Source organism: Trichophyton verrucosum (genome assembly GCF_000151505.1).
Source record: "Trichophyton verrucosum HKI 0517 chromosome Unknown contig00282_1.f1.exp, whole genome shotgun sequence".
Taxonomy (NCBI): Eukaryota; Fungi; Ascomycota; class Eurotiomycetes; order Onygenales; family Arthrodermataceae; genus Trichophyton; species Trichophyton verrucosum.
In genome coordinates this window covers 21,633-42,944 of record NW_003315465.1, presented here as the reverse complement: position 1 = coordinate 42,944, position 21,312 = coordinate 21,633, and the positions used below count along the sequence as shown (strand labels likewise).

At 48.5% G+C, this 21,312-nt stretch overlaps 11 protein-coding genes across 11 annotated transcripts; 6 read left to right on the top strand and 5 right to left on the bottom strand.

Moving 5' to 3' along the window:
• Nucleotides 1-1,318: 1,318 nt before the first annotated feature.
• TRV_03344 (uncharacterized protein) lies at nt 1,319-1,726 on the top strand (the record flags this gene model as incomplete). The annotated part of the gene is made up of 1 exon (XM_003022499.1): nt 1,319-1,726. The coding sequence occupies one exon, from the start codon at nt 1,319-1,321 to the stop codon at nt 1,724-1,726; it is 408 nt and encodes a 135-aa protein (XP_003022545.1).
• An 822-nt stretch (nt 1,727-2,548) lies between these two features.
• TRV_03343 (uncharacterized protein) lies at nt 2,549-2,884 on the bottom strand (the record flags this gene model as incomplete). Its single annotated transcript, XM_003022498.1, has 1 exon — nt 2,549-2,884. The coding sequence occupies one exon, from the start codon at nt 2,882-2,884 to the stop codon at nt 2,549-2,551; it is 336 nt and encodes a 111-aa protein (XP_003022544.1).
• Nucleotides 2,885-3,305: 421 nt separating this feature from the next.
• TRV_03342 (ergot alkaloid biosynthetic protein A) lies at nt 3,306-4,238 on the top strand (the record flags this gene model as incomplete). The annotated part of the gene is made up of 2 exons (XM_003022497.1): nt 3,306-3,711; nt 3,787-4,238. The coding sequence occupies 2 exons, from the start codon at nt 3,306-3,308 to the stop codon at nt 4,236-4,238; spliced, it is 858 nt and encodes a 285-aa protein (XP_003022543.1).
• A 197-nt stretch (nt 4,239-4,435) lies between these two features.
• Nucleotides 4,436-5,233, bottom strand: TRV_03341 (uncharacterized protein; the record flags this gene model as incomplete). Its single annotated transcript, XM_003022496.1, has 1 exon — nt 4,436-5,233. One exon carries the CDS (start codon nt 5,231-5,233, stop codon nt 4,436-4,438), a length of 798 nt encoding a protein of 265 aa, XP_003022542.1.
• A 325-nt stretch (nt 5,234-5,558) lies between these two features.
• Nucleotides 5,559-10,189, bottom strand: TRV_03340 (NACHT and WD40 domain protein; the record flags this gene model as incomplete). Its single annotated transcript, XM_003022495.1, has 2 exons — nt 5,559-7,952; nt 8,015-10,189. 2 exons carry the CDS (start codon nt 10,187-10,189, stop codon nt 5,559-5,561), a joined length of 4,569 nt encoding a protein of 1,522 aa, XP_003022541.1.
• A 960-nt stretch (nt 10,190-11,149) lies between these two features.
• TRV_03339 (uncharacterized protein) lies at nt 11,150-12,046 on the top strand (the record flags this gene model as incomplete). Its single annotated transcript, XM_003022494.1, has 1 exon — nt 11,150-12,046. One exon carries the CDS (start codon nt 11,150-11,152, stop codon nt 12,044-12,046), a length of 897 nt encoding a protein of 298 aa, XP_003022540.1.
• Nucleotides 12,047-12,478: 432 nt separating this feature from the next.
• Nucleotides 12,479-13,857, bottom strand: TRV_03338 (uncharacterized protein; the record flags this gene model as incomplete). Its single annotated transcript, XM_003022493.1, has 2 exons — nt 12,479-13,059; nt 13,116-13,857. 2 exons carry the CDS (start codon nt 13,855-13,857, stop codon nt 12,479-12,481), a joined length of 1,323 nt encoding a protein of 440 aa, XP_003022539.1.
• A 1,123-nt stretch (nt 13,858-14,980) lies between these two features.
• On the top strand, nt 14,981-16,432 carry TRV_03337 (uncharacterized protein; the record flags this gene model as incomplete). The annotated part of the gene is made up of 1 exon (XM_003022492.1): nt 14,981-16,432. The coding sequence occupies one exon, from the start codon at nt 14,981-14,983 to the stop codon at nt 16,430-16,432; it is 1,452 nt and encodes a 483-aa protein (XP_003022538.1).
• A 450-nt stretch (nt 16,433-16,882) lies between these two features.
• TRV_03336 (uncharacterized protein) lies at nt 16,883-17,482 on the top strand (the record flags this gene model as incomplete). The annotated part of the gene is made up of 1 exon (XM_003022491.1): nt 16,883-17,482. The coding sequence occupies one exon, from the start codon at nt 16,883-16,885 to the stop codon at nt 17,480-17,482; it is 600 nt and encodes a 199-aa protein (XP_003022537.1).
• Nucleotides 17,483-18,012: 530 nt separating this feature from the next.
• On the bottom strand, nt 18,013-19,931 carry TRV_03335 (uncharacterized protein; the record flags this gene model as incomplete). Its single annotated transcript, XM_003022490.1, has 3 exons — nt 18,013-19,656; nt 19,714-19,842; nt 19,902-19,931. The coding sequence occupies 3 exons, from the start codon at nt 19,929-19,931 to the stop codon at nt 18,013-18,015; spliced, it is 1,803 nt and encodes a 600-aa protein (XP_003022536.1).
• Nucleotides 19,932-20,104: 173 nt separating this feature from the next.
• TRV_03334 (uncharacterized protein) lies at nt 20,105-20,549 on the top strand (the record flags this gene model as incomplete). The annotated part of the gene is made up of 2 exons (XM_003022489.1): nt 20,105-20,148; nt 20,180-20,549. The coding sequence occupies 2 exons, from the start codon at nt 20,105-20,107 to the stop codon at nt 20,547-20,549; spliced, it is 414 nt and encodes a 137-aa protein (XP_003022535.1).
• Between the last annotated feature and the right edge of the window lie 763 nt (nt 20,550-21,312).

The following is a 21,312-nucleotide window of genomic DNA, read 5'->3' as shown; positions in this document are numbered from 1 at the left end:
GGAACCGTGATCCCTATTAGCGATTTGATTTCCCACGATCCTGCATGCATGTTGTTATAAACACCGTGCTCTGGTTGGTTGCCCATTGCCTCCACCAAGATTTCTCCGGCCAGTTATGCAGCCTGAGTCCCGTCTTGAGAGAGATACCTAAGTATAGCGTATCAACTCCACTTGGCTGCAATGCAATGACCATTCTTTGAACCGTCTCCTCCACTGCTGCGCTTTCAATTCAGGGAGAAGGCGGCAAGTCACAAGCACGAGATCCGGACTATTCTATGGCCTAACCCAGACTCTCACAAGTTGGCTCTCTAGTGGTCATTGAGCGGTGTACCCTCAGATTTCTCGTCATTCCCTGCCCTAGACCGTTTGCCCCAGAAGCACGTTCACTGCTGAACAGCGCTGCGACGTTCGGGGCGATCCAGGCCCTCTGCTTGGTATCTTGGCTCGTACATATACACCTCCCGTTGCGGTTGCGACAAGTTGACTTTGAATTTTCTCACTGCATTAGTGTTAATTAATTGCAGGATATAGGAGCTATAACACGTAGCATGTGTTGCGGGCCACGAGTATGCGCTTGCTCTTTTGGCTCAGCTGTTTTCACAGTAATGACAGCTGTTGCAGCGAGTTTGGCTGGCTCTAATGAACTTCGTGGCAATGCGCCATGCGCGACGTATTAGGTTTGCATCCTGCATGTCGATCGATGGTGCCTTGCTGTTGTTGGCAAATATCGTCGATCTGGGCCGTCTCGATGGCTAGCGGGCCCGCGACAATTCCATCAGCTCCCTCCCACTGAGCCAGCCACCTCCGATAGTAGAAAACTTTGCCAGCCAGAACTTCCAATAAATCATCTTTTTGGTAAAAGGCGGTCTCAGGTTACTGCGCACATCCCAAGCTAGCATACTCAAAAGCAATGATCACTCTGTATAGCTTGCGTCCGAGCTTTGGGCTTCAGCCAATGTTTGTATTAGTTCTAGCAAACTACTCATGGAGTACTCCATACTCGTTGTCCCATCTTCACCAGTTCAAAGAAATTCCCTAATCTGAGATCCTTAACCTCAGAATTGAATCTTCTGTCGATCTTACCGTTTGCCTTGTGTTGGCTGGCTATTTAACTGCCCTCAATCCTCCCCTCTGTCGACTGACCTCTTTGCAAGAACCATCAAAAACCTCCTTGTTCGTTACTCTGCTCTAGCCCTCACTCAGCATCTTTTCGGTAAGAATTCCCAACAGCATTTTGTTGTTACAAGTTCAAATGTCTCTGACAGCAACTAGATACAACCACCATTGCCCTACACGAGGTTCTTGTCACTGCCCAACAATGCGCTTCTCTCAAGTGATAACTGCCGCCCTGCTGGTAGCCTGCGCATCGGCTCAACAGCTCAACAAGGGCGAGACGTGTACCTCCAATCGCAATTGCGAAGCGCGTTGCGGTGGGGGCGAGTTCAGCATATCCTCCGGCAAGTTTGTCTGCTCTAATGACAACGCAAATAATGAGAAAGTGTTCTCCTGTCTGGGTTGTACGAATCTTCCAGAGTCCAATGCGGACAGAATTTCGGAAATATGTACAGAGGTGACAAGCGAGGGGGACAAGGATATATACTGCATCATTGAAAATGAAGGCTTTGCCAGTCATTGTGAATATTACAATGGAGAGCTGAAGAAGGTCAAAGAGCTTTCCACTTATGACGAAGCAGTGGATGCTTGCAAGAAGGCATCGGGAAAATAAATTTAGTTAGACGAACATTACGGAATCAATCTTGTTTTCTATCTAGCTAGTTAGCTCTAGCCATCACTTTTCTAGCAAGGAGAATTTGGCAAACTCCCCATCTCCCTCTAATTTTTGAGGTATCAACCAACGGCCCCCTAATTGCATATCAAGTCAACATCAACATATACATCCAGCCATTCTTGCATCCTGTCTTGCTGTTGCTCCGATAAACAACGACGCGGGGGAAGTTAAAGGTATAAATTACGTCGACCTGCTGGCCACCTGGGATTTTGACAGTTGCCTAGCATTGCATGGGTTTACCTGCGCTCCAAGGGGGCGCCAGGGCACCCGATCCCTGTGGCATGGTAGTTAACTAACTAGTAACTAATAAGAGTTATCTTCCTTGTTGTCTTTTATTAATATCCCATGCTATTGCTTTCCATAAGTTTGGCTTATTTTTGCGCAATATAATATGCATCCGGATTCTTAGTCCATCGGCACATGGCCGACTCCGGCAGGATCCGCCATGGTGTCGCCAGCCAGGGAGAAGCTGGATGCGACACGCTGGCCGATGCGGTAACCAGACAATCCACCAGTCGCAGTATGAGTATTCGAGCGAATGAGGGAACAGGCTCTGGCGGGCGACAGCGACGATGCGCGCGCCTATCTCAGGGTCAGAGGCCGACGCGTCCTCGAAAAGACGGCGGGCGCTGGACGTAGAGCCTGGCCATGCCATCTTCACGGGGGACGCTGAGGATAGTTCCATGCGGCGTCAGGACGGTGCAGTGCTTGCGAAGACTATTTTGAGGATCAGTGTCCATCCATCTTGATTTATTATTATCAAGAGGTGCAACCTGCCCTGGGGAAATCAGTGATGAAGACGGCATCGATGACGCCCCAAACTGCGTCGGTCGAGGTGCCTTCCATGGGTATACCCAGTTGATGGCGCACCCAGCTATGCGCGCCATCGCTTCCAACCACACATTTGGCTTGGATGGTCGTTGTCTTCCTGGCCTCGCTGCTGACTCTTGGGATTGTGTCATTGTTGTTCTCAGCGATGACATGCTGGATATTGCCCGTTTCTTCCTTGATGGTGTCGTCCGGCTGAATGCTGTGCGCGTTTGTCCGCCATTCGACCAGGTCTTCACAACGCTGATGATGTCGCAGCTGGACCATTACCGGGAATGCGTCAGGTTCATCGAGGAGCGTCTCATTGGACCGGACAACATGTTGAAGTAGATATACCCAGGAGACGATGCATGTTCGGGTTCCGGGAGCTTCCCCAGGCTCCTCCAGGCTCGGCTTTCGGGCGACGAACAACCATGCACTAGTTATGTGGCAGTTTAATCAATCACGTTAACTAATCTTTAGTCACAATAAGTCAACTTATTGTAACTGGGATGTAGTTAACTAGGATGTTGTCGACCCAGCGTGAGACTCGGATTTAACTAGCTTAAGCCCGCCTTAACTGCCAACAAACATAGTTAAAGAGCGCTCTCGCAGCCTGGCCAAACGGTTGCAAATTGCAATAGTTAGTGTATCCCGACTCACAGCTGGACCAAGTTTTTATCTACTAGACATTTATTCGCATGGTACAATGGCCATCCTTCTCACCGGCGGAACAGGCAAGACTTCTATTCGCCTGGCTCGCTTCCTCCAAAATGCAAATATACCATTCCTCCTTGCCTCCCGTCGTGGCTCGTCCGCAGCCCCAGTAGGCATGCCAGCCGTTAAATTCGACTGGCTCGACAAGGAAACATGGAAAGCACCCTTCGGCGGTAAACCCATCTCCGCTATCTATCTTATGGAGCCGCTGGTTGCAGAGCCCTGGAAGCCTATGATCGAGTTTATCGAATATACGCGCAACGTGCATGGCGTTACTCGCTTTGTCCTATTAGCAGGTACCTCTACCGACTTATCACGGCCCGGTATGGGGGTAGTCTGGAAGCATTTTCTCGAGACTGGTGTCGACCATTGTGTGCTTCGGCCTAGTTGGTTCATGGGTAAGTTAGTTGATGAGATCACACAACCATAACTATATTTTGATGTCCCCGCTAATTAAGCCTATAACTAACTAGAGAACCTAACTGATGAGGCTCCCGGCCCTCTTATCCGCGAGTATAGCAAGATCTACACAGCCTGTGGTGATGGGAAGATCCCCTTCGTGAGTGCTATTGATATTGCGGCCGTCGCGTTCCGAGCTCTCACAGATCCTAAATCGCATAACTGCGACTACCGTATATTAGGACCAGAGCTCCTTACCTACGATGAGGTGGCTGAGAAGCTGTCAGCTCATCTAGGCCGACGTATCGAGCATGTCAAGCTATCGGGAGATGAGCGTTATAAGGGTTTGACAGACGCAGGTGTCTCGGACTACTTTGCTCGGTTTTTAACAAACTTGGAGGTAGCAGCAGCTGATGGGTTTGAAACTCACATGAATAACACAGTGGAGGAGGTAAGGGCCGGGCACCCAGGAGCCTGGACCACTTTGCTTATGAAAATATACATTCGTGGCAGTAGATATAACTAACCACTAGTTATTATGTATATAGAGCGATCCTAATATCACTATGACAGGCTTATTGGTGAGAGTATACTCTCGAGGTGTACCATTCATTGAAGGACTTGATTTACTAAAGATTTATATGGAAATCCACTATATACAGCAAGATACGTCACATTCTAACCATCTAATCTTTGAATACTTTCTGGAAACGTATCAATTTATCAAGCCACGGTATAGCTGACTCTGGACGTGCCCTTGCTCCGAGAAATCTTCTTTACAGTCGTTTGTCCGCAGAGATCCGTCGAATCGACATGAGTACCACCACAAGGATACACCTCCGCCCCTACAATGTTGACTACCCTGGACTTTTCACCTGGAGGCACCAATGTAGGATCCGGTATCAGTCTCTCCAACCCTCTAGAGCGGAAATCATCTTCATCCCACCACTCTATCTCGACCGGCATGGCCGCAGCAATAAATTCATTGACCTTATCCTGGATAGATGGCTTCCATTTTCCCTCAATAAGACCCCGGAACTCACAAGCTGCCGAGTCAGGGAAGTGCGATGCCTTCAGCTCTTCGAATCCCTCCACCTCCTTTTCCACAAGATGCTTAACTGCAGCACCCAAGACATGGCCGGCAGTGTGCAGCCGTGAGTAGAGAAGACGTTTTTCCACATCAATTTCCTGCTGCACCATCTCACCAGGTGCAAAGGTGGATGGACCGAAACGTCCAAAGTGCAGGACCTGGCCGTCTTGAAGGGCGTCCATCCGAACCGAGGTAACGGTAAAAGAAGAGCCAGAAGGGGAAGTGATCATGCCTATGTCAGAAGGCTGGCCGCCGCCTTGAGGGTGGAAGATAGTTTTTTCCGTAACTACCACATGGTCCTCTTCGCTGCCTTGCTTGAAGAGCTGACGGTTGGCTTCCTCGAGTGCCGCGAAAGGGCGCATGGCAGTCACGAGAGTCTGAAGGGTATACAGCTTTGCATGGTGCTGAAAAGCGAGAAGTGTGCGGGCCATTTCTATGACGAAGGTAGAAAGGATGGGTTACTTTTCTCTGGCTGTATTATTTGATGTTGGGAGTCATAAAGATTCGCCCAAGTAGATGGACGGAGTAGTTAGTTAAATTTAATTGGCCATGCTAAAATAGTTAAACTCACAAGGAAGTTTAATGAATGAAATATTAACTAGTTAGCAGATGCGAGATTCTAATTGGATATAAAAGTTCATTCTATAAATGGAAACACCAATGATATTGCCTTTAAAATATTCGGACCTTTAAGATCCAACCAATAAAAAACGTATGATACGTCTCCTGTCAAGGATATATCCCCGTTTATTGGCTTTATATATAGGATTCAACTGGCGGAATGTTTTGTTCAGGGAGACACACATTGCTCTGATAATCTGTCGATCTAGGCATTCCGCTAAAGTCGAATTCCATAATCTCAACTTTACCTGCTAATCCAAATACGGCCAGGTTGTCTCTAACAATGAGACGACTAGGTCTATACGCATGAGGAACCCAGAGGACATTGCATCCATCATACATAATCCAGCTATTTGTGACAAACAGTGAGTGTATGTCAGAATTAGCCAAGGTCGCATCATTGGAAGTGGGTATTTGCAGTGGTCCACAGTTGGTGAAAAAAATATCGTCCCGGACGCTGCTTGGGAGCAATTGCCAAATATTGCAGTCTGGAAGCTCACAAAGTGTTGTGCTTGTTATTACTTCTTGAAGGTATTGTTTCTGTCGAGGGCCTGACACCATAAGCAACTTTTCCCCGTCTATCGAAAAAGCGAGGGCCTGGCATATATCCATTGTTTTATATTCCCGGAGCATCTCACCAGTATCCGTGCTCCATACTTTGACTGTGCGCGAACTCCCAGTGGCTATAAGCCTACTGTCTGGTGAGAAAGTAAGGGCCTCTACCTTCGCGTGGCGGCCGTTGAGTTCTAGAAGGAGTTTTCCAGTGTTGAAATCATATATGTGATATTCCTCATGCATCAATTCAGGTGGGTACGTATCCAATGCCACCAGTACCATTCCCTCGTTTGGTGAAATAGCCATATTTAAAACAAGTCTGTGAGATTTGTCAATCATTGGAAGTTCCTCGAGTGAAGTAGTATCCAAAGTTACCAACCAGCCATAGGCATCCGCTGATACTAGCCGCTTATCGCTTGGCCAAAAGAGAATATTCTTGCCAATGGAGTAGTTTAACTTCGATTGCTGCAACGGAACACCACTTGGCACATCCCATATTACGACCGGAGCCCCTGTAGCATCTAATCCGCAGCCACCTGATGCGGCTAGCTTGCCGTCCGGCGAAAGCACAAGAGCAAAGATATTACCACCATAGGCGCTCGCTATCTTTTCTTCCGGTGCTGGCGCGCTCCAAAGCCGCTTTATTGAATCTTTGGCCTTATTTAGAATTGGTATAAAATGTGCTGGTGTTGGGGTTGGCATATCCCATATCCTAATGAGGTTATCGGGTGATCCTGATGCCATCACCGTACCGTCAGGGGAAAAAGAAACCGAATTGCTGTTCTTGAACAACTCTACCAGTTCCCCCGAGGCCAAATCCCAAAGACGCAAGTAACATGCCCAGTTATAGGTAGCCAGTAGTTTGCCATCTGGAGAGAATACCATGTGATCAACATCCATGTGCCTAAGCTCTGTATCTGGTGTCGACGATCCTTTTAGATATATAGTCAGACCAGTTGGTTTCCCCGTGGCTGCAACCCTAAATGATATTTGTGTTGCTCCTAGGATCTCTGGCTCGGCCTGTGCTAACGCCAACTTTCCATCTAGGGAAAACGCCACGTTGGTGCAAGCATCAATGGTGTAGAGAACCGAACGCTTCTTAAGGTCCAGAATCCGCGTTTTCCCTGCAATTATGAGGGCTATCAACTTACTATCGGGCGAAAATGTGTATGTATAGCACCCTTTCAACTGATACACAACAGAACCATCTTCTGCATTCCAAATGCAGGTCATGCTCCATGTTTCAGGGTGGCCTCCCATGATGGAAGCCCCTATCAACTTATTATTGGAGGAGAAGGCGAGATGGCGCGGCGTACCAAAATTATTAGGGCAGTGGCATCTTTCAAGCGTCTTCAACATAGTCCCACTCTCTACATCCCAGATCTGGACTAACATTTGTGCTGCCCAGACAATTACTAGCTTGCCATCAGGTGAAAACGAAACCGAATGAATGGCAGAATTCCCATGGCCTGTGGTTTCAAGCACCCTGGTCACCGTGCCGGTTACTGCGTCAGAAATTTCAACGGTGTTCGAAAAATTGACTGAAACCACCAGTTTTTCACTTGGTGCGAAGTCTGCATCCTTGAGGTGTTCAATCGTATTGAGCAGTGCACCTGTGGTTGTGTCCCAAACGCGGAATGATTTCACCTCTGTTGCGGGCCCTGAGATTGAGGTTATAAGCGTGCCGTCCTTAGAAAATGCCGGGGATATGAAGTGGCGGGCCTGGGATGGTTTACCAGCAAGATTTCCTAATGTTTGGCGAAGTAATGTCCACTTTGGTTGTACTTTTGGGTATCTCACAATCCAGTTGGGCAAATCTTTGGCAAAGTGTTTGCGGAGTAAGCTCTGTTCTGGTGCGAAAACTAGGGCAGAGCAATATACTTGAAGAGGAGCCTGTTCAATGATTGCACGGTTGTAGCGAATAAGCCGTTTTGCATCTTCGACAAAAGCATAAAGCTGAGGGCTTACATTGGCCTTCGCAATAACATTAGTAGTTGGCGAGTAATAATACCATATGTCAAGAAACTGGAACTTACGTTTATCATACTACTCAATAATTGAATGGTGCGCATCCCTTCAGAGCTTTCTCCAAGCAAGCTCAAGGCTTCAAGCCAATGAAGCAGATGGTCTAGCAAGAAGATGTGGACTGGACCGTTGTCACGGAGACCAACATCCTGGCGTTGGAGAGAGTCTAGTTCCTTGAGGTGATATATCCAGTATCGACTTGCGTAAGCAGTGTGAATAGAAAGATATTCCTCTATTCTAGTTCGAGATATTTGATTGATTTCGATACCAGGGTGGCGCAGGCTACAAATATCTCGTCTGAGTCCGTATTGTGAATTGCTGGATAACAGCCGGATGCAGGAGGTGAATAAATCCCGGTGCATCTGCTCATTAATCCAGATCCCGCGGTTTTCTTCCCGCTTTCTCAGGAGAAATTCGCGAAAGGACTGGTGAGAGATATGCACCGGCTCCTTAGGTGATTCGGGTATCACCAGAATCGAATGGAGAGAATCGAGCCTGGAGCATACAACTTCAAGCTCCAGCCTTTTCGGGCACAACTCACACAAGCTTGTTTCTGGAATTGGTTCAAATAGAGCCACAATAGTTCCAAGAATCATCCGAAACTGTTCTACCATTACTTCCTTTTCCGGACCAGTCACTGCCTGGGTTAGGATGTGGTCGTACATATTATCGAGAGAGTCAAAGGCTTGGTTTTGAAAGATCCGGGTAAGGCGATCGTTCATTGATGTGGCGCCTGGCTCTTTGATATACCGACAAGTTATCGCAGCATAAATGAAGAGACCATTTGCTCTCTCAGTTAGTCTTGATATAGATTCCTCACTAGGCCAGTGGGCTTCGACCCCACGTTTCTCTGTATGTAGATTTCCGAGCTCTCCACGAAACATCTGGGAAATATCTAAATCAACAGTAGACTTATCAAGTTTGTCTAGTTCAATATGATAGACGTTTTGAGACGAATCTTTGAAAGCGGCTTGGATATGGCTCTCAGGTCTGCTGGTTATGAGAAAGCGTAGTCGGATATTTTTCAGCGCTGCAGCGTTAACGAACAGGTTGATGATACCCATGACTTGTCGTTTGCTGAGGCCTTCGCATTCATCCAATGCATCAATAACCATAATGAGAGGGCTATGTCTCGGATTCAACAGAGAAAGTGGATTGCATATAAGCTTTTCCCACTGAATTCCCATTGCTAATTGTTCCACTTCAGTGTTATGCCTCTTCTCTGTTGAAATTGCTACTCTCAGGGACGGGGACAACCCGCTGAGCTGATGAGCAAGGGAACTGACAAACTTTGACAGCGTTCTGAGGTTTTTTTCGTTCTTCGAGAAGAAAAAGGTTCCTCCAAGCTGCCCCTGTTTGGAGTACTGCAGAGCAATTGTGCGAGAAATAGTGGATTTTCCAGTACCCAGTCTTCCACTAAGCCAGCAAATACATTTTTCAGGGGTACCATCTACCCAGGCCTCTATTTGACGGAAGAGTTCAACCCGGGTGCCAGCAAGACAGGTAGGTTCATGTTCATGAGCAAGGGCTCGCACATCAGCAGCAACCGCATGGGCTAATATGGGAGCATTGGGGAGCATTTCACAATCTGCTGGCGATGGCACTGCGTCGTGCAGAATATTAGACAGCTTCCGGCCAGCAGACTCTCGAGCTTCCACGCATCTGTCTTCGCAGTCCCCCCTACACTCAAGCAGACTCCAAGGCCGCAGGTAGTTGAAACCCTGGAAGTTCTCGCTGATAGCTACAAATATTTTGAGCATCCCTTCTCGCGTCCTCACTTCATTCTTCAGGGAGTCAGCAATTTCGAGTCTTCCAAATTTGTCCTGTCGAAAGAACTCGATGAAGGAGGCCGCTATTGCAGCCGCCAGGGGGGTAGCAAACGAGGTGCCAGTATCTCGACCTCGAAGGCCTGAAGAGTCACTCGGTCGCCATGCATCCAATACTGCTTCGCCGAGGGTGCAGAAATTGTAGTGGCCCTTCCGAGGAGGAGGGTTGAAGTTTGACACCTTGCCGTACCCATCAGTTGAATTTATGCAAATGACCTCAGGCATGTTAGCTGGGAAAATGAGCTTTGGTATATTTGCTCCAGCGTTAGATTCAGCTACGAGCATGATCTTCCTTTTCTCGGACGCTTTGCGAATGGCACTGGCAACTACATCATACTCGGAGCCAAACCCCCATGACATAGATATTATGTCCACGTCCCATGGATGAATTGCATATTCAATAGCCTGGTATCACATTTCCTATTAGCAAGCTGTCGTTGCGAGCAACTATCCCGGAGATCATCCTACTTTTGCAACGCTCTCTGGATTCAACGGGGAGCCATCGTCCTCTTTTACTCTTGCAACGTAAATGGCTATTTGGGTGCCGTGACGACGCGAATCCGAATCATCTGCATCGTCGACAGGCCTGTCAATAAGAAAACTCCTACAGTCTATGATTCTCTTTTTATCCTTTGCAGATATATCTGTATGGGATATGTCGATGCCGCTGTCAAGAATCGCCACTTTCGCCCGGGTCCCCCTTCGAACGATGCCCCGGGAATAGGTGTCGATTGGACGACGGAAGTTCTCAAAGTAATTGAACCAAGTGTTTGCGTTATCCGTGCTAAGGAAAGCCGTATGAGAAAATATCCTGGTAACATTTTATTTCGAGGCAGACCGACCTTCTCAGGGTGTAATAATCTGTCCCCGTTGTCGTGGAAGCCATCACGACGTATCTCTTGTATTTGGGCCACCCCTCCGTAAGAGCAGCCCCGAGAAGCTATAAACAACTCCCTCCACCGAAACAATTCTGGTGAATTTATGGGCTTGGGGTATCACTTCGGTCCTCATGGACGAGCAGAGGAGCCATAGCAGACACTGCATTCGCTAATTAGTTATACGACGAAGACGACGACAGCCCCATCACGGCGGCAAGCCGAAGGAGGGGCGGCATGCAGAGAGCACACTGGCCGCCGTGGTGGAACTGATACTTTCGAGATATGCAGGTAAGCGCCCAAAGGCCCACCTTATACGACGATTGGTATGTCAGCAAGGCTGAGTCCTGTCTATTTAACTCACAAGCGAGCGGCACGGTGGTTATTTAGGCCAGCGGGGAGCTGCAGCTTCGTTCATCTGGAATAACTGCACGAATCAATCAATATGCCACTCCCCGGACAACGTCGGACGTATTTCGTCCCTGCGAATTTTGACAACCCTCCTCCGCCGGATGGCCCGATCAAGCTCGGCCAGCTGGTGGTTCAGCCAGAGAATCCAGGTCGCCCCGTAGATCCAGCCGGGCCCCTCGCATTTGAAGACTTCGAGGGGATGAAGCGGTACACGAACTCGACCAAGTTTTCCCTCCAGGATCAAAATCAAATGGCGTCGGAGGGCGGCCTCTTCGGGCGGGCTCTGCAGGCTGTGAGCGTCAAACTTGGTGTCAGTTTCTCCAGCTCGGCGGTCTCGTATGTTCTTAACGAGATTGAAACACTGGACGTTGAGTTCATCGAGCCCACGGATGATTATGTCAAGGCCAGCATGGACCGTCCGAGGGTGAAAGCAGCGTTGAAGAAGCAGTTTTTCAAAAAGCGGCTGTACATGGTGACCGGGATCAAGACTGCGTATCCAGGCGCAAAGCTGGATCGGAAGGATGCGTTTAGCGCAAGTCTTGCTGGTGAGAGCGAAGCCTCGGGGCCTCAGGGGACTGGGGCTGTAGGGGGTAACGCGAAGTTCTCAGCGTCGGAGCTGCGGGCGCTGGCTTTGGTCCCTGCCAGGCCGTTCGTTTATGGATACCGTCTACAGGAGTGCTACTATAGGATTCGAAGCCTGAACCATAGAGAATATGTCGACGGTGCACTTTTTGGCGTTAACAAGCAGTCTACGAGTGATAAGGAGGTTGAGATGAGGGAAGAAGATATCGATATTGAATTCAACTTTATTGATGGCAAAGACCTGTGCGATTTGGAAGCTGAAGACGACGAAACCGAGTTCGAGATCGTGTCCTTGGTAGATGAGCACGACGGCTCTGCCTGCGATGTTATCATGCCTCTTGCAGCTTAGATACCCAGATCTCTCCTTATAATTGGAATAGAAGAAGCTCTTCATAACATGCAAGTACCCGGCGATAGGGCGTTTGTGGGCTTAGTTAAAGCCTGAAGAGAACAGTTATGTGCTATCACTGATTAGGAATATAAACCTCATGAAAAGATATTGCTGAAAGCAGCTCTATAACCTCCTGAAATGCTGTCCTTTGCTTATGGTCTCATTTCTCACTCACTTGCTACTTGAAGTCATAAATGGATGTCTTCATTTCATCGTCAGTTCAGGCAATTTAGACAGTGGTATAGCTGCAGAGAAAGACCAGGAAGTTGGCGTATGAGGGCGACTGTAAACCTATATATCACAAACATATCTGTCATAGAACAACAGTCAATATATTCATTGAAATCAGTTATTAGTAGTTAGATATCAGTTTTTCCTTCCTTTGTTTAGTTATTGCATGCTTTTAGCGGGCTTAGTAGCCTCGTTATGTTCAGCTTGCAGTGTAATTGGATCATTCAACTCAAAGTCTGGGTTCCAAATCTGCTTTGCAACATCATCACCAGAACCATCTTTCGAGCTTTTGGCACCAATATGCTGGAAGACACTTGGGGTTAAAGCCCACCTAATCTCGTTATTTATGTTGGCATATTCCTCCAAAAGGGAGTCCGCAAACCCAATCTTCTTCTTCTCGTACCAGGAGACAACATCCGGGACACGGTTATGCGGGAACACAAGGGCCTGAGAACAGCATCCAAAACGCGGCATTTGATGGACCCCTGAGGGAATCGGTAGCATTGACAAACGGCCCGAGGCAAAGAAGAGCACGATGCAGAGAGGCCCGTATATAAAGCAGATGACCAAGACGGCTTTATTTGTGAGTAGGCTGTTTGAGCGAGGGACATACCGCCGAGTGGTAACAAGGGTACCCCAAAGGGCTGCGATCACAGCCACGGAGCAGAGGAGATATATAAACCATTCTTCGCTATTCCAGCCTAGAAGGCCCTGGGTATAGAACAGCCGAAGGTATAAATCTAATCTCAATGAATCAGATAGAGAATTTTAATAAAGAAAGGGGGAGACAACTTACATTGTGACGCTCCCAGCCGGCTGGTCTGTTGGTCAGCATCTATCAGAGCTCGCTTTGTACGATGGTACCAGCCATCCATTGCGAGGACATCATCTTCCACCATTATGGTATGTGGAGCCCCAATTTCTTGACACGCCTTGAGCAGATAGACGTAATCGAACAAGCCTTTCTCCCTAAATAACCCCCCTTCCCTTTCCAGTTCTCTGAGGTGATCGAGCTCTGCCGTAGTAACGTTATAGAGCAGGACTCTGTCTGCCATGGCCGATAGCCATTTACTTTCGAAGGATGGATGGATCGTCGGGTCTACGTGGGGTATAAATATGATCAAGTAGAGATCTTCACGCTCCCGCGGACCGAGATCCATGAGCAAGGATCCAACCGTTGCTTCAATGTAGCTCACATCCTTGCGAGCGATGGAGGCAATGCCCACGCAGAGACTTGCGTTTCTGTTCCCCGGCGGCGGTTTGAGAGCTGTGGTGGCATTGGTGGTGACATTGGTGGTGGAGCTGGCCACCGCATCGATGTATCGGATAAAGTTAGCGCCCTTTGAGGCTCTAAACCCGGAGTATATCGACTTGTATCCCTCCCGCGCGTCGAAGAAGGCAGAGGTTGGGTCGCGATGGCTACGGATTCGACAGTACTGGACCAGGAGGATGTAGCAGACGAGGGAGGCAAGGATGCAGCGAGATGCAGTCCGAGAGAACAAAGAACCGTTCGTTGGCGGCGAGCTGAGAATCCGCATCGTCTGTGTCAACTAAGTAACGAGCTGGCTTGCACATTGATGAGCTGGTGAGTAACTACTACGCTGCAGTCTCTGTGTAGCATTGCCGGATGCCTGCGGAATAGGAATAATAAGAATGATAACGGGAAGAGCCTGAGGCTGAAAAGGTCCATGGCTGGGAAAAATCTCTGCCTGGTACCAAAAGGGTCAATCAATGACCTCAGAAAGGCTAACTAACGGGATCCGGAACCAGTTAGTTAACTAGTCAGACGGCATTGATTGGGTTCCAGCCTATAAAAGCGCCATTCCGGGTAAGTTAATACCTATCCCAAGCTAACTAACTACTCTGTATAAGCTAACTACCGTGGAGGACTAGCTAAAGGTAGCAAGTCTAGAGTGTTCCAATCCGTGTCCCAGAGGCTGCGGCTGATCGCTGGCCATCGACTTCTATCGACTTCTATGCATCAACGGCGTTAGTGGAGAAAACAGGCAAGGAAGAAACAGCCCCTCATAGAGACGGATTGGGGCCGCGTGGCCTAATGGTTAGGGCGCTGGTTTTCGGTTTTGTCTTTATTTAGGCGAAAGTCTGTCCACCAGAGACTGTGTGTTCAAATCACACCGTGGTCGTTTCTCTTCTTCTTCATTTTTTTTTTTTCCTTCTTTAAATCAAGGCAAGAGTTAGGCATTAATAACAGATGTTGATAATAATAGATGCCAGATGAAAGGGAAAAGACGAAAGGGAAAAAGAGGCTTCTGTCGAGCAGTTCTGGCAGTGCTGTGTTGGTCTTACTCTTTCCAGCCTAGCGTGGTTCTTATTAGTTATAGTTAGCCCTGCACCGCCATGTTTACCGCCGCCTGATCTACATCTTCAACTACTTACATGAAGCACTTGATAAAGACTTGGATGCCAGTCACTCGCTCTTGTCACTCTCTCGTTGCTACGACATCTCCTGATAACTAGTTAACTGATGAGACCATTTTGGTTCCTTGGTTGGCATTTTAACTAGTTAACTAATTATAAGGCGCCTGTGTCTCGGCGTACGGAACGAAGCGCCTAATAGCTGAGCCAAACTCACCTCGAGCAAGGAAGATAACAATATATCAATATCTGCCTTCTAAGAGGATAGACCCGGTGACGGAGGCTATGTCCCATATCCGTCACTGTCCAGAATTCCAGCTCGCTCGCTCGGATTCAAAAAACCCAGCAACGACCTGCCAAGGGCTGACTGCCGATGGCCGCAGGTGCCGACGAACAGTGATACCTACTGCGTCGAGCAAGCAAGATGACTTTCAACGAGGAAGAGGCGGTGGTGGTAGAGGAGACCACATCACGATAGAGACACCAGGCGACTTGTTTTGCTGGCAACACAAGACTCAAGGTGAAGCAGCATCGTCACTTTCGAGGCAGAGACCAGCCAGGGTACTGAGACCACGATCCAGTCTGGATACGCTCATCGAACGGGTGGGCATGCTGTCTGTGGATGAAGTGCACTCTGTACGCGGTAGTGCTGGCATTCTGGGGGTCAATGCTGATCGAAATGGAGCGTCTGGCCGCCGCTCGGCAGATGCCTCATATAGAAGGGCAGAGCAGGTGGCTGGTATAGCTACGCTTCATGTTCCAAAGGCCCCAAAGAAGAAGTCAAAGCAGCGCATGAAGTTTGTCTGTTTCTTTGCTCCCCTTGACAGTGATGATGAGCATCATCCTGTCCCCAGAAGAAGCTCGCATGTCCGGCCTGCGCCGAACCTGGGTGATCCCGTTCCGCAACCTCTGCCGAACAGTAGTGGGCGTCGACATGCTAGACTTGATCATGAACGGGACTCCCACCGTCATAATAGATCTAGCTGGGAAGAATACACACCGCCTAGGAGGAAGCAACTTCCGCCCACTGTCGAGGAGCCTTCACCATCCAACAATCAACCACTTCGCCATTCACTTTCTGCCAGACGCGGCCCATCACAGACAGAATACCTTCTCTCCTGGATCCCATCAAGTCTATCGCCCGACACAACATCAAAACTACTCCAACGACTCGCAGAGCCTCTATCACCCGCCGATGAAGCGGGATATATCTATATATACTGCGTGACACCTAGAGACTCCCAGCCCCAAGCAGACGAAATTGCTTCTTTAATACCGTCGTCTCCAGATAGACATGAAGTCAGAAGGAGACGGACAAGCGATATCATGTCCTCTGCCGGCATTGCTCCTACATCCCGCATCACAAGACACGACCCAGCCGGCAGACGAACTGCAACCACCATAACTCTGAAGATAGGCCGTGCAGTCAACGTCTGTCGTCGACTGACCCAGCAATGCTCTCATAACCTTACGCTGATCCGATACTACCCTTACCATCCTTCATCTGGGGCAGCGTCGTTGCATCTTCCGCAGAAAGCGCCAAACGTGCATAGACTGGAGCGATTGGTGCATCTTGAACTGGCTGATATCCGAGTCAAACCTGGCCAGCCGTGTGAGGAGTGTGGGAGGAAACACCAGGAGTATTTCGAGATTGAGGCAAGTAGAGAGCAGCTCAGGAGGGTGGACGAGTGCGTTAGGAGATGGGTTGAATATAGCCAGCTCAACCCAACAAGCTGATACATCATGTTTATCTCTTTACTATATAAATAGTTATATTACATATGAGAAGCAGATGTTGATAAATAATGGTTACATTTTGTAGAAGAAAATGTCGCCTCGCGAATAGGACAATGTGAATAGCAACATAATTAATAGAGAGCTCGAGTAAATTCAATTATTCAAGAGGTACCTAAACTGTGGCAAAAGGTGCTAACAGGTACCTGCTATCTAACTAGTTAACCGGTTAGTTCGTGTTATTCGCAGATCCGGCTATGACGTCGGCGGTGGCTCAGCCGTAAATATTGATAAAGCAAGCACTCCTTGCTCAAGGACATCATCCATCAACCATCCATGCCCTTCCTTACTTACGTTCAAAGTCTTCGCAATCTCCTGCATGATATCACTTTGCAGCCCTGAAACGCACGCCAGGCAGACATAAACCAACTAGTTAACCAGTGAACTATCACAATGGGTCCTCCCCAGAGCACCGCCTCGCGTCCAAAATCCTACCTATCCTCAATCATCAGGTCAATAATCAACATCATCAAAGCTCTCATCATAAACGCCTACACAGCCATCCATGCATCCCTCGATGCAGTCCTTCCTCCTCCAAAACGAGCAGAAATAAGATCCCAGCTCGCATCCTTTGCTAGGGAGCGTCCTATCCTCGCCTCCTTCTTAGCCTCCCAGCTTCTATTCTGCGGAGTCCCACTCGTCCTGTTCGTCGTGCAGGTCGTCAGCGTGCTGGTATTCGCATTCTCCACTGCGCTGGTGCTTGCCTCGCTTTGCGCGCTTACATTCACGGCCGTGTGCACTGGTCTGGCGCTGCTTGTGCTTGTGCCTGTGCTGGCTGTTACGGCTTTCGTGGGTGTGTCGGTTTGGTTCTGGGGATGGGTCGGCTGGTGGGCCTTGGTGTCGTTTGGTATTGTGCAGACGGAGCCTTCGACAGGGAGGGTGAGGAGTGAAGGGGCTGTTCTTGCTGGGTCTCAGGGACAGGCCAGGGTTGATGGATTCAATGGCGTCAAGGCTCCCAGAGATGGGGTGCCGCTCGGGATACCTACTTCCTAGGCGGCCCATAACTACGTGTGCCGTTGACGAGCGAATACAGCAGCATTTGGATGGTTTGGAGAAGATATTGTTTCGATGGACGGCCAATTCGTCTCAGATATTCCTCTTTATGCCAGCTTCGGTTTTAACTATTCAAAAATATGTGATTTCTAGCTATCAACCTTTCAGATGCAGGCAGTGGTAATAATATTATATCTCTGGTGGAATACAACGTCGAAAGGATATAGCAGGATGTTGATATAACATTGTCTGCCACTGCCCTTCGTTTTTCGGACTCTTAGTGGTAGTAGTATTTTATTACTTTTGCCATAGTTTATCCCCCCTGTTTCTTAATATGCCGGCTTCAAATGCATATCCCCACATTTGATAACAGGTTCAGCCTCTGTACTTAGCCTTCTTAGGAGTGTAATGTTCAATTGAACCGAGGCTTCGCTCTTTGCAATATCACACAAGAACGGAGCAAGAATTGATACGGATGGGGTGTATATGCATTAGCGAAGAGAGAAGCTTTAGCCACACGAAACCATATCCTAGCTCAGGCTTTGGTTAAGCACGGTTAAAGTCTTCTCACGAAGCTCGCCAAGTTCAATCTCTAACGCTTCGTTGCGATCCAGCGTCTCCTGGAGACAGTCAGCAAGCTTTACTGACAGCTCGTCTCCCCGACTCTTCTCCGAGAGCATGTTGATGGTCTCCTTCCAGTTCTCCAGATATATCGAGGACTGGCCATGAAGAGCATTGATCATAGTGTCCTTAAGCTGCAGCTTAGCGCGACACTCGAGTAACTCGTTCTTAAATTTCTTTTTCTTGCTTGCCCATTCACCCAGCGCAGTCGCGAGACGGTCATTGAGCTGAGTTTCCTTGTCCCGCGCCTGTAATAGAGACTTTTGGTAGTATGTGAGCGAGCGGCTGGCTTCCTCTAGCTTGTTCATATATTTGGAGTTAAATGTCTCCAAGTCGTCGAGCTGTTCCTCCAGCTTGGTATTAGATGCCTGTAGATTCTCGATCTTCGCATCTCGTTCGGCTAGCTGGGCCTGCAGCTTGTCAAGCTCTTCTTGCTGGGCCTCGGTCTTACTCTTTAGCTCTTGGTTGACCTCCAAGGCCTGCTTGAAGTCATGATGCATAGAGAATTCAGTAAGCTTCTTAGATGGCTGTCGGATTTTCATGACGACTTTGCGAAGGATAGCCAACTCCTTTGCAGTCTTCATGTTCTCCTCCTTGGCCTTGTCGATGTATGTCTTAGTAACTTCGCATGCCTGGGTAAGCTGCGCGACCGTACCTAGGCAGTTGGATTTGATTTCCGACATTTCTTTGTATTGCTTGTCGATGATATCCTGGATAAGCCCCATCTCACGCTGGAGCATCTTATTGATCGCATCCATGCGGGAGTTATCCTCCGTCAGGGAAGAGGCGCGCGAGCGTTGTTTCTCTCTTCCTTTGATTGCAGTCACGAATTTGGTCTGCCAGAACATCTTTTCGGTGAGCAGCTGGTTTCGCTCATTGGCAAGATATCTGATCTCATCGTCGAATTCATCTTGGAGTGCAGCAAGGTCATTACGCCTAGTTACCTCTGCATTCTCCAGAAGGAAATCTACTTCCCGGGATGGTATCATCTCCTCCTCTTCCTCTTGTACTTCGTTGCCACCATCTTCTTTTTTGCCACCTTCGTCGGCTTCTTTATCGCTGTACCCTTCGTCATCAACGGAGTCCTCTCTGGGGATTTCCTTGAATTCCGAGCTAGCACCTGTATCAGTTGCATAATCCAGGTCCTCCTCCAGGTCTTCCTCCACAGGAACTTTTTCGTTCGAGCCAACTTCTACCTCTGCGGCATTTCCAATCTCTCCGGTTTCTTCAGGTACCTGGTCATCTTCTGGCTCTCCCTGTGATTCCGGTTCAGACGGTCCAAAGACATCATCTCCATCTACGTCGGCAGACGGAGAGGGGCTACCAGATGATCCTTGAACGTCCTGTTTAGTACATCTTTCTTCGCTAGGAGTAGTTGAACAGGCCCTGTCTGGAGGCGAGAAAGGAGAGACCATGGTGCTATTACCGATATCCACACTTGAGCTAGCAGTGGAAATGGCAGGGGTAGAAGGGACTCCCTCTACGCAAGGGCTTTCTTCGGAGGTCTCAATCTCTCCCTTACTACAAGTGGACATATCCCTGGGTGATGGTTCCTGATCCTGCCATTCTCCGTCAGAATGGTAACATCCACGCTATAAAAACAAACTTACCTCGCATATAGAGTCGGCTGCGCCCATCTTAGTAGAGTCTGGCGGAGAAAGCTTCGACTTCATACGGCTGACAAGGGACCGAACAGTAGAAGTGGGAGCGTGGCGCGGAGAGGATGCCCAGTGGTGCCACTATCACAGTTAAAACTCTGACTGGGACCGTTTATATAGCAGATGGGCTAACGGCATACCTTGTCACGGTGGCGGCCTTTAGTAGCCATGTTGGGAGTTACTGGGTTAAGTGACCCCATTGGAAAACAATAAGTCTCTCGTGAATTCCTCTGAGATGTCTTAAATATAGGTATCTTGGTATATGAAAGTGAAGAGGAAAAAAAAAGAGTTGATATGTTTTAGGAGTGTGGATCAAACTTCTCACTCTAGAATTGCGGATATAATGACGAAGTTTGTGGGAAGGTGTCTGAGTTTGCTTAGGAAGAAGTAGGTCACTGTGTATACGCTAGAGTAATAGAGAAGGAAGTGGTGGATGTGGCAGCCTGAATCATGCCCTTAAGTATTCATTCCAGACATGGTGCCAGGCTGGAGCTCTCCATGAAGATAAATGCCCATCTCGAGCAGCATTCTGTTCTGATTCACTTTTAAGTGGTTCTGGTGGAATAAATACCTTTGTTGCAAGGTATAGAAAGGAATATCAAACAACGGATGGTGTCAGGAAGTTAGGTGACCAGCTGAACAATCTCCAAATTGCATTGTTTGATGCCCTCTCTGGTCTCTTTGGGTATAAAGAAATAGCCAAAAAATATGGTCATGAGGCTATTAAAGCTTGTAAAGCATGCATAATGCCCTTGTCACTTCAACCGCCTCATACCAATGCATCATAGAAGCATTATCAGGGTCTATATTGCGCAGGAGTATAGCGCAGTAGGAGTTCCTTAACTCAGCCATCCTGATCCTGTGTTGGAGATACACACCGAGGCTTGCAGTTATTTTTTGTAGCAGAGTAACTAGATGGCAGGCAGAGCCACATCTATCGATCTCTAGGCCACCAAAACGGCAAACGGCTGCTAAGACAGCACAGTCAATAGTTGTAAGATGAAGAAGATGAAGAAGATAAAAAAAAAAAACCCAAAGGAGGTCGCGTGTAGTCTTTCTTAGTCAGCAACTCCGTGATGCGACCAGAGTGTCCTCAAAGCGCTAGTAAGTTCTTTTTGTCCACAAAAACATCCAAGAAGACGAGAACTTCGACCTTTTGCTGCTTCAACCACCTTGTCGTCTCTCCCTCCCCTCCCCCTTCTTCCCCCTTTCTCTCCCGATCTCTTGTCTGGGTTTTGTTTATAAACCTCTTTGGTTCTCTCTTCTTCCTCTTTTGTTCAGTCCGGGGGAAACAAAGACATCCGCCACCATGAGCGGCCGTAAGTCCATCTCCACCGCCAGACCTCCATTGCGACAGCAGCAGCTGTGTATACGCCTGGGAACTGCCTGCTGACCGATGTAGTACGCTTCCTCGATCTGATCAAACCCTTCATGCCCCTCCTCCCGGAGGTGGCTGCCCCCGAGACCAAGGTCCCGTTCAACCAGAAGGCTATGTGGACAGGAGTACGTGAGCCGTCGTCGGACCGCGTGAGAGGATTGCAACTGGACTGT